Below are 10,705 nucleotides of genomic sequence, written 5' to 3' on the forward strand. Positions count from 1 at the left end.
AGGGGCGGGGCCATGGCCGGGGATTATTGGCGGAGCCGCCGTGGGGGCGGAGCCTCTGGCGGGGGACCCTAGAGAGGCCGGAGCTGATTGGCGAGGGCAGGGGAGGGGCGGGGCTGATCATAAAGGAGGAGGGCAGCCTCTGGGGCAGGGGGTTGGGGCGCCCCGATCCGGGAGGCGGGACTTACTGGGAAGCGCTAGTCCGCCGGCGCCGGGCAGGAGGCAGGGCTGATTCTCGGGGGCGGGGCCGAGGAGAGCCGCGGCGACCCGGCTCCTCTGGGTCGGGAGAGCGGGTCACTGTCCAGGTCGGGGACACTGAGGCTGCAGACGGCTCGGGTCTGCGACTCGGGCCGGATCTTCGCGCCCCTCAAGGGGGAGCCGCAAGGCCCCCTGGGAGTTGAAGCCTTCCCGGGGTTGCTATGGCCCCGGGGGCGGGGCGGGCGCCTGGGCCGACTCGGCGGTTTGCCCAGGGGGAGGGGCTTTCGGAGGCCCCGGCCCGGCCCCGCCCCCGCCGCCGCCGCCATGCGGCCCGCCCGGACTGCGCTCTGGCTGCGCCTAGCGGTGGCCCTGGGCCTGGCCCTCGTTGGCCCCCTGCCTGTGGGGTGGTCCTCGGCCCGGGCCCCCATCTATGTCAGCAGCTGGGCCGTGAGGGTGTCCCAGGGTTACCGGGAGGCCGAGCGCCTGGCGCGCAAATTCGGCTTCGTCTACCTGGGGCAGGTGGGTGGGACCCGATGGACAGGAGGGGCGGGGCCTGGACGACCCCAGGCCCCGGCAGACGGGAGGGGTACTCCAGATGTCCAGAAGCCCCAGCCCACCCCTGCCTCGACCAGCTTCAGATTCTGGGGCCTCTGGGGGGCGACCGAAGCCCTCACCTGGGCACCTGGTGGGGGGGGGGGAAGCAAGCCAGAGGTGTTGGCCTGTCCTGGGGCACTCCATGTCGGAGCCAGGTGCCATGCTCGCGGATGCTTCTCCACGTTCCCAGATCTTTCCTGACGGGCAGTACTTCCACCTGCGACATCGGGGCGTGGTCCAGCAGTCCCTGACCCCACACTGGGGCCATTGCCTGCGCCTGAAGAAAGACCCCAAGGTGAGCCTGGCCTGGGGGTCTCGGCCACCTGCCCTGAGTCTGGGCCTCCGCTCGTCCTCGAGCCTCGGCACACTGTCAGCATTTCTTGTTGCTCCCACTCCCACCCCCAGCCCCCTCCTCTGTCTCACCCCGAAAGATCAAGGTTCCTACATACTCCGTACAGAGGGCAGATACCGTCGGAGTTCACAGGATGGGGGGAAGGGAAGTGGCCCTTTATACGACGGGGGCAACGGCTCCAGAGTAGGAATCCCGCCTGAAGTCACCCAGCGAGCCTGTGAGATGCTCAGAGAAGTCCCGGATTGGGAGAAAGGCTTTAGCTGCCAAGTTGGGGGGTCGAGGCTGAGTCTGCAAGCCCTCAGGAGCCATGACGAGGTATTGGCTGGGCCAGGGGAGCTGATCGGCATGGAGGCAAGAGCCTTGATGGCCTGAAACCCACTGGGAGCACTGGGGACAGAAATCACTGGTTCAAGATGGGTTTTGCAGGACAGAGGGGCCAGGGTTTGCCGATGGATTGGATGTGCGGGATGGAGAGAAATCAGGCCCAGCTCCGTAGTGTGGAGCTGGGCAAATGGGGAGATGGTTGCCCCATCACTGAGATGAGGGCGAGGGCACATGAACTGGTTTGGGGATGTTGAGAGATCAGCAAGGGAGAAGGAAGGGCAGAGGTCTGAGGGAGAACAGCCTGGGGCGGGTAGAGGAGCATGTGCAAAGGCCCCGGGGTGAGTCAGCCCCCGTGGCTGCAGCAGAGGGAGGCTGGTGAGGGCCAGATAAGCAGGGCTTCGTGGGCCCCGGAGAGAGGGGCAGCAGGGCACGGTCTCAGCAGAGAGTGATGCTGTAGAGAGGCATGGGGCAGAGTGGGGACCAGGGAGGAGGTGGGTATGGCCACCCAGGGGTGTCTTGTGAGGGGTGGGGAGGACTGGTAGAGAGAAATGGCCACCGCAGCAGGGAGATGGGCAGGTCATGGGCAGAAGAATCTGGAACAGGGACTGGAGAAGGTGCAGGGCTGGACCTCGAGTCAGTGGGCCCAGGGCCCCTCTGAAGGCAGTGCCCCGGGCACATGAGGACCCCAAAGAGCAGCCCCAGCAAACACAAGGCCTTAGGCCCACCCCCCACCACGAGGGACCAGGACAGGCCATGGCCCACCTGGACACAGGCCGCCCCAGCTGCGGCCCCACAGACAGCCGCCCCTTGGCAGGCCTGGGGAGGAGGCCTGTCGACCCGGGCCCTTTGGGGAGAGACTCAGGGGGGCAGGTCCTGTTGGGCGGCAGGTGTGTGAGGGCAGGAGGGTGGGGTGGAGGGTGGGCTGGCTGGAGGGGTGCAGCCCCCTCCTGCAGTGTGCGCCCGTCTCCAGGTGCAGTGGTTTGAGCAGCAGACGCTCCGGCGGCGGGTGAAGCGCTCATCGGTGGTACCCACGGACCCCTGGTTCCCCAAGCAGTGGTACATGGTGAGCGGCCCGGGCAGGGGTGGGGGTGGGCTGCGCCAGCGCCCCACTGACCCCCACCCCCACCTTGCACAGAACAACAAGGTGCAGCCGGACCTGAACATCCTGCAGGTCTGGAGTCAGGGGCTGTCGGGCCAGGGTGTGGTGGTCTCTGTCCTGGACGACGGCATCGAAAAGGACCACCCGGATCTCTGGGCCAACTACGTGAGACCGGGGGCACCGGGGCGGGGGCTGCCCCAGGTCCCACGTCCCGGCCCCCCCCTCACGTCCCCACTCCGCCCCAGGACCCCCTGGCCAGCTACGACTTCAATGACTACGACCCAGACCCCCAGCCGCGCTACACGCCCAGTGACGAGAACCGGTGAGCCTGGCATCCCGCAGGGTGTAAGGGGAGCCCCTGGTGCCCTGCGGGGGCCGTGGGGGGCACTGCAGCTGGCTCCCCTCTCCCCTTGGCGCCAGGCACGGGACCCGCTGCGCTGGGGAAGTGGCAGCGATGGCAAACAATGGGTTCTGCGGCACCGGTGTTGCCTACAACGCCCGAATTGGAGGTACGTGGGGTCCAGCTCCTCCTGTCCCCGACACTGGGTGACTGGCAGTGCCGGGTACAGTTAGCGGACAGACCCGAGAAGGCACCTCTGGGGGCCACAGGGCCCAGCACGAATGCCCTCCTGTGGGGGGCAGAGGGGGCCCCTTGGTCAGACCTGCCCGGGGGGGGGTGCGGCGGGGCGTCTGCCGAGGCCTGACGCCCACCCCCCTCTGGGCAGGGGTGCGCATGCTGGACGGCACCATCACAGACGTCATCGAGGCCCAGTCGCTGAGCCTGCAGCCGCAGCACATCCACATCTACAGCGCCAGCTGGGGCCCCGAGGACGACGGCCGCACGGTGGACGGCCCGGGCATCCTCACCCGGGAGGCCTTCAGGCGCGGCGTGACCAAGGTGAGCACACCCGGGGCCGCGGTGGGCCTGGGCCTGCTCTCAAGGCCGACGCCCCCATCCCGGTTCCCCCACCCGTCCCTGTGTGCAGGGCCGCGGTGGGCTGGGCACGCTCTTCGTCTGGGCGTCGGGCAACGGCGGCCTGCACTATGACAACTGCAACTGTGACGGCTACACCAACAGCATCCACACGCTCTCGGTGGGCAGCACCACCCAGCACGGCCGCGTGCCCTGGTACAGCGAGGCCTGCGCCTCCACGCTCACCACCACCTACAGCAGCGGCGTGGCCACTGACCCGCAGATCGTGAGTGCCCGCTGCCCCTGCCCCCGCCCTCTGCCCCCGGCCCCTGCCGCTGCTGTCCTGGCCCCTGCCCCATTCCCTCCTGTTCTCTGCTCCCTCCGGCCTGTTTGTCCCCACTTTCCCACCTGCCCCTTCTCTCCCATCCCCTTGCCCTGATTCACTCCCACCCCTCCCCTTCTTTTGTCCCCTCCCCCGACTGTGCCCCCTCCTAGGGGCTGCCCTGTGACACCTGGAACACGATGGGCCCCAAGTCCAGGCCCCACAGCTGTCACCCCTTCACACACCCTCCTGTCTTCCAGGCAGGGTCAGCTCCCCAGGTGTGCGACCTGGGCGGCACTCAGGGCCCCGTCCCTGGTGGTATCTCTGCGGTACCTTCTTGAACAAAGTGTGGGTTTGCATGTGTGCCAGGCCCCCCAAGTCCCCCTGTCTGCCCCTAGGTCACCACAGATCTGCACCACCAGTGCACGGACAAGCACACGGGAACCTCGGCCTCAGCCCCGCTGGCTGCGGGCATGATTGCCCTGGCTCTGGAGGCCAAGTAGGTGACGGAGGGGACCCCGCTTACTGCACTCACCCCCCAGCGTGGCCCCAGCTCACCTGCCCTCGCCTGCCTTCAGCCCATTCTTGACGTGGAGGGACATGCAGCACCTGGTGGTCCGTGCGTCGAGGCCAGCACAGCTCCAGGCCGAGGACTGGAGGACCAACGGTGTGGGGCGCCAAGGTGAGGCAGGGCCAGAGGGAGGGGGGTGCCACGGCCGCGGGGCGACTGATGACCACCCCTCCACACAGTGAGCCACCACTATGGCTATGGGCTGCTGGACGCCAGGCTGCTGGTGGACATGGCTCGAACGTGGCTGCCCACACAACCCCAGCAGAAATGCGTCGTTCGGATCGTCCACACCCCCACGTGAGCGCCCTCCTCAGCCGGCCCCCACTGTGCTCACCTGCCACCTCCCCACACCTGTCATTACCATGGGGGGGGTGACGTACATGTGGGAGGCTGGCCCCAAGGCCTGTTGACCCACCTGTAACGGAGAGGTAAGCCCAGACCCCACCTGCTGGCCGCCCATCCCCCAGCAGGCCCACAGGAGGGGCCCTCACCCCCCACGCCGCCCCTAGCCCCATCCTGCCGCTGACGCAAGTGAGGAAGAACGTGTCGGCCTGCGCGGGCAGCGCCAACTACATCCGCTCCCTGGAGCACGTGCAGGTGCAGCTGTCTCTGTCCTACAGCCGCCGGGGGGACCTGGAGATCTCGCTCACCAGCCCCATGGGCACCCGCTCCACGCTCGTGGCCATCAGGTACAGGGCTGGAGGCGCACACCGGGGTCCGGGGTCCCCCCCCAGCTAGCGGCCCCGCCTCCACCCCCACCCCCACCTCCACCTCCCATCCCAGACCCCTGGACGTCAGCGGCCAAGGCTACAACAACTGGATCTTCATGTCCACCCACTTCTGGGACGAGGACCCGCGGGGCCTGTGGACCCTGGGCCTGGAAAACAAAGGCTACTATTTCAACACGGGTGAGGGCTGCGTGCAGGCTGGGGCCCCCGGGGACCCCTCGTAGAGGGACGCCCAGCAGTCCCCCGACAGACCCAGCGCGTGTGTTCGGTGCATACTGGGCACCTGGTTACCAGCACACAGTAGGCGTTCAGTTACCCCTGCACAGCGGGGGCTCAGCCCGGTGGCGTCAGGGTCTGGGAGTCCAGCTCCGGGCGGGGTGGCCGGGGAGAGGGGCCCGGGAGGGCAGGACCAGGCGGCCAACAGCCTCTCCCCCTCCTCCCCGTGCCCACCACAACCCCTGCCAGGGACGCTGTACCGCTACACGCTGCTGCTCTACGGGACGGCCGAGGACATGACGGCGCGGCCCCCGGGCCCCCAGGTGACCAGCAGCGCGTGTGTGCAGCGGGACACAGAGGGGCTGTGCCAGGGTGAGTGCCTGGCGTGGCACGGCCTGCTTGCTGGGAGGCGGCAGCGGCGGGCAGTGTGCGTGTGCGGCCCGGGGCGGGAGGGCAGACGCACGCCGTGAGGGCCTCGGCCTCTCACCCCCCGGGCATGTCCCCCGCGCAGAATGCCACAGCTCCGCCTACACCCTGGGCCACCTCTGCCTTTCCTACTGCCCTCCGAGGTACTGCAAGCACACCCAGCAGGCGGTGACCGGCGGGCCTGGGCGCCCGGCCACACCCGCGCTGCGCGTCTGCTCCAGCTGCCGCGCCTCCTGCTGCCCCTGCCGCGGCGGCTCGCAGCTCAACTGCACCGCCTGTCCCCCGTCGTACTCGCTGCGTGAGCATCGGGGCTCCTGCTCAGGGCCTGTGCCTCCCGACAGCCCCCCCCAGCCCACCGCAGTCGGCCACCCCAGGTGCCACCGTGGCCGCGCCCAGGCCGTGGTACTGACGCTGCTGGCTGTGGCCTTCGGGAGCCCCTTACTGTGCTGCATCCTCTACAGGCTGCCCGCCGCCACGTGGGGGCCTCCCCGGTGCTGGGGCCACCCCGCCACCCCCCCAGGCCCAGCGGCTGCCTGGAACCTAGAGACATCTGACTAGGAGGGAAACCAGTGCCCGGACAGGCACCGCTGTCCTACTCCTTTGCTTCAGACTGGAACCGGGCTGGGGATCGGAGAACCTGCCCCGAGGAGGCCCGGCCGGTCACTGAGGCCCCCGGGCCGGGGGTGGCCGGCGTGGCATCCTGGACCCAAAATTGGCAGGTCCAGGGGAAACAGAGAGAAAAGTCTCGTTACACAGTTTGGGGTGGGGGTGGGGTGGGGTGGGCTGAGGTCGGGCGGTGACAGCCATCCCTTCCCAGCCCCAGAAGCGGGCCGGAGGAGCAGGGACAACAAACGACACCTCCCAGGGTCTCAGGCACCCCATCCGACCTCAGAGTTTGCAATAAAGGTTGAATAGGAGGTGCCAAGTCTGTGGTCTCCTTTGGGGCAGGGGCAGTGCCCCCCCCCCCCACGGCACGGTTGGGGGTTCCCGCGTGCCGGCTTGGGGACTGTCTTCTCCCTGACATCAGGCCCTGGAGGACCCAGTGGCCCGCAGAGAAGGGCGGCCAGCCCCGATGCCAGAGCCCAGCCGCGGTGGGGGCGGGGCCAGGGAGACGGTTCCCAGGGCAGCCTGGCTCCTCGCAAGCTCCTGCCCGAGGCCGCCGGGAGGGACTAGTATTGATCCGTTCCTCCAGCGATGCACGTCGGCGCTGTTCTACCCCTTGGCTGTAGTGAATCCACTGCTGCAGCCGAGCGTCCCGGGAGTGCTTGGCCGCCTCCTTCGAGCCTTGGTGGCCTCATCCGTGCGAGGACGCTGCATCTAGCACCTGCTTCGGTAAATGTGCGATCAGGAGGGCAAGCTCGCCCCCCCGGCTCACGGTGAGCACCCAGCGTGTGCCTCCGCTCACAGCCTCCCCAACCCAGCCGTGGGGAGGAGGTTTTGGGGACCAGAGGGGCGACGCCGCCGAGCGTCCAGCGCCCCGGCCACCTCCCCTGACCCGCACGGCCAGCCCGCCTGGCGTGGGCAGTCACCGTGTCCCCACGGCACCACGTGGGTTGTGTCCCCTTTCGGCAGGACGCCGGGAGTGGGTGCTTTGTGACGCGGCGAGGGCAGCCGGCACAGGACCCCGCGCCCACCCCGAGCTCTTCCAGGGACACCGCAGCCAGCAGCGACACGACGAGGACCCTTGAGGGCGCGGCCCCTTTAAGAGGGGGCGTGGCCCCGCGGCGAGGGGCGGGCAGGAGCCAGGGGAGGCAGGAAGTGGGCGTCACGTGCCCGGGGGCGGGGCTCCGCCGCAACCGGAAGCGGAAGTGGCTCCTCGGCGGCGCCCGCGGTTCTGCAGGCGCGCCGGCGTGAGGAGGTAGGGGCGCTGGAGGCGTCGGCGGGGAAGCTGAGGCAGAGACGGCGCCCGGCGCCGGCCCCCGCCGGCCCCACGTTGTCGGTCCTTGGGAGGGCCGGGGGCGGAGCGAGCCCCGGGGGGCGGGGCGGGCTTGCCCGGGGGCGGGGCTCCGGCGCCGTGTAGGAGTTCGCGGGGCGGGAGGCGGGGCCCGGGGGGAGGGGCAGAGCCCGTCAGCGCCGTTTCCTCCCGCCTCCAGGAATGGGCTCCAAGGCCAAGAAGCGCGTGGTGCTGCCCACCCGGCCCGCGCCGCCCGCGGTGGAGCAGATCCTGGAGGACGTGCGGGGCGCGCCCCCCGACGACCCGGTCTTCATCGCGCTGGGCCTGGACGGTAGGAGCGGGGGAGGGGCGGGCCTGGGACCCGGCCCCGGCGGGAGCGGCGCGTCGGTGAAGCCCGGGAATTAGGAGCGACGCTAGTCCGAGCCGGGCTTGGCTGCACGCGCGCCTCGGGGGCGCCCGCCGGGCCGCCGACAGTGCCGTCTTCGGGGCGCCCCTGACCTCGGGTCGACGCTTCGAGGGTTCGGGCCCCGGGGGTGGGGGTTAAAGGGGACAGACGGGGTTCTTGGCTTGCAGCTGCGGGGTGAAGGTGGGGTCGCGGCGGGGGCGGCGGCCCGGAGGCTCAGGCCCGGCCCCGCGGGAAGCCTCGTCCACCCCTTGTCCTGGAAGTCGGGGCCGCGGGCGGTGTTGTCAGCGCGTTTTGTGTTCTGCTCCGTGATGTTCGTTTCTCCGGTCCTGGAAGCTTCCCGAAGGCCGCGTTCTGTCCCCGCAGGCTGCTGCTCAGCCCCCGCACCGGGCACACACTACCCCCGAAAGTGCCCGCCCTGGGGTCACTCTGGTGGAGGAGTGACCGTTAGTCTTGGGGGACCAGAGCTGGGGAGAAATGCGTTGGGGTTCTTTGGGGGGAGAATGAAATAATAGTAGGAATTTGGTGCTTTGCTCAACGTGTCTGTGTTTCGAGCGCCAAGAGCCCCTGGTATCAGAGCATCTGGAAGGTTCTGTTGGTCGGAGCAGCCCCAGGACCACGCCCACCAGCGTTTCCAGGGAGGGCAGACTGAGGCGGGGCTGTGCGAGGACCCACGGAGGGGGAGCTCCTACCTGGACCTCATGTCCTGGCCGCCCCGAGCATCGAGTGGCCTGTGTCCCTCCTTAGTACCAACGCAGGTGATAGGGTGACTTCTCGTCAGGTCCTAGTTTCCCGGCCTGTCCCCAGAGCAGGGAAGCAGGCAGCCTGCATCCCGGCAGGTGCTGTTACGGGACGCGGGGTTACCGAGAAACGTGCCGCCTCCTGGACTGCTGGGTTTCACAAGGTTGCATGGCCAGGGAGCAGGTTTAGGGAGGTGCAGTGTGGCATCTGGCCTGGAGAGCCTGGTAGGAGCCCGCCGGCCCTGTGACTCCGTCCGCTGCCCTCTGCGGGTTGGAGGCCGATACACACGGGGGCCTGGGGACGCAGGGGCGAGGCTTCTCTGTGATACGTTTTCTCCAGTTCCCTGCTTTGCTGGGGCGACACACGGTGTCCTCTCCTTGCCCCTGCCTCACCGGTGTACTGTGTCCTGTCCCCAGACTCCCTGGGCCTCTCCCAGCGGGCAGAGGACACGGAGGCCCAGCGGGAGCAGCTCTACCAGCAGAGCCGGGCCTACGTGGCCATGAATCAGCGGCTGCAGCAGGCGGGCGACGGGCTGAAGCAGAAGTGTGAGGACCTGTGGCGAGCTGGGGAGGAGCTGGAGCGGGATGTCGGCCAGGTGAAGCAGGTGGCACTGCCGGGAGCCGCAGCTGCCTCCTTGGGCTGACTGGTCAGCCTGTGGGCTGAGCACACACACCGGGCAGGGCGCCCCCAGCTCCCGGACGCCTGACCCGGCTCAGCGGAGACCAGGCCCCCAGGGCCCCGAAGCACCCGGAGACCCTGGGGGGACACAGCCTGCATGGGGGGACACGTGCACCAGCCTCAGCCCCGCCTGGCCCCCCCGAGGGTCAGGTCTGGACCATGTGGATGCTGCTCTCCCCGGGGCCCGGGAGCCCACACTGGATGTCCACAGGCTCCCCAGCCCCCCAGAGCCAGGCCGTCCATGCGCCTCTCCCTGCCCCTGACGACCCTGCTTCCCCCATCGCCCCGGCCCCCTGGGCTGGTGGGACCCACTCCACGGTCTGTGCACGTGTCCGCCTGAACTGCAGGCCCCCGAGGTTCCGGAGGGGCCAGATGTGAGACGGGGCCTCCGGTGGGAGCCTCCCCCGGCGGCCCTGGGCACCCTGATCCAAGGTCCGGGCGCTCCCCCAGGGCCGGGTAACGGGGTGCGGAACCGACCTGGGGGCTGTGGGTCTCTGTCACCTGTGGCCCTGTGAGTACAAGCTCACCTGTCTCCCACGTGAGCCCTTGCTGGCTGACCCCCACCCTGTGGGGGCATGTGGGGCCGTGGAACAGGAGTGGCTCTTGAAAAGGGCTTTTCTCACCAGAAGACGAACTTTGGGAAGACCAGAGCCGCAGGGACTGCAAGAGGCATTGCAGAAGCCAGGCTGCTCGCCAGGGACCCCCAAGCCCCGCCCCCGCCTCCCCACCTGCCCCTGCACAGCGCCTCCATGAGCCGCCCCTCTCCAGGGGTCCCCAGGGGCTCTGAAGCTGTCCCCAGGGCCTGGCACCATGACCCAAGCATCCCAGAGGTGTTTCTCTGAGCCTGCTTTAGCCTGAAAGACTCCGAAAACTGGAAACCAGAACGTGGTCTCCGGGGACACAGTGTACAGAGAACACAGGCCTGGCACCCGTGAGGGCAGTGGACGCCGAGGCCGCCCCGTCAGGGCACACCCTGACCCCACTGCCGCTAGTTCACCTGTGGTGCTGGCACCTCACCCCTCCCTACTTGGGCCCTGCGTGACCGCGGGGTACTGTCTCCTCTCTGGGGCCCGGGGCCCCCCCAGGGGACTTTTGGGAGCGGGTCAGAGTTGGAAGCCGGGCTCCCCAGGGGGAGGTCCCTCCTGGCCCCTGGCCCGCCCTCAGCCCTGGGGACGGAGCCGGGGCAGCAGGGCGCGATTTGACAGCTTGTTTATTAAAGGTGCGTGCGAGACACCTGGGTCTGTGGCTT

General features: G+C 69.1%; 2 protein-coding genes across 2 annotated transcripts; both read left to right on the top strand.

Annotated features, from left to right (window-relative positions):
* The first annotated feature begins 519 nt into the window (after nucleotides 1–519).
* Nucleotides 520–6,496, top strand: PCSK4 (proprotein convertase subtilisin/kexin type 4). Its single transcript, XM_055343008.1, has 15 exons — nucleotides 520–714; nucleotides 980–1,084; nucleotides 2,436–2,528; nucleotides 2,601–2,729; nucleotides 2,810–2,886; nucleotides 2,985–3,073; nucleotides 3,290–3,462; nucleotides 3,551–3,763; nucleotides 4,198–4,298; nucleotides 4,378–4,481; nucleotides 4,550–4,667; nucleotides 4,841–5,059; nucleotides 5,154–5,278; nucleotides 5,564–5,686; nucleotides 5,826–6,496. Exons 1-15 carry the CDS (start codon nucleotides 520–522, stop codon nucleotides 6,296–6,298), a joined length of 2,337 nt encoding a protein of 778 aa, XP_055198983.1. The 3' UTR covers nucleotides 6,299–6,496.
* A 1,021-nt stretch (nucleotides 6,497–7,517) lies between these two features.
* On the top strand, nucleotides 7,518–10,687 carry CUNH19orf25 (chromosome unknown C19orf25 homolog). The gene is made up of 3 exons (XM_055343007.1): nucleotides 7,518–7,598; nucleotides 7,834–7,965; nucleotides 9,195–10,687. The coding sequence occupies exons 2-3, from the start codon at nucleotides 7,836–7,838 to the stop codon at nucleotides 9,419–9,421; spliced, it is 357 nt and encodes a 118-aa protein (XP_055198982.1). The 5' UTR covers nucleotides 7,518–7,598; nucleotides 7,834–7,835; the 3' UTR covers nucleotides 9,422–10,687.
* Nucleotides 10,688–10,705: the final 18 nt, after the last annotated feature.

This window comes from Nyctereutes procyonoides, unplaced genomic scaffold (assembly GCF_905146905.1).
Source record: "Nyctereutes procyonoides isolate TBG_1078 unplaced genomic scaffold, NYPRO_anot_genome, whole genome shotgun sequence".
NCBI classification, from domain to species: domain Eukaryota; kingdom Metazoa; phylum Chordata; class Mammalia; order Carnivora; family Canidae; genus Nyctereutes; species Nyctereutes procyonoides.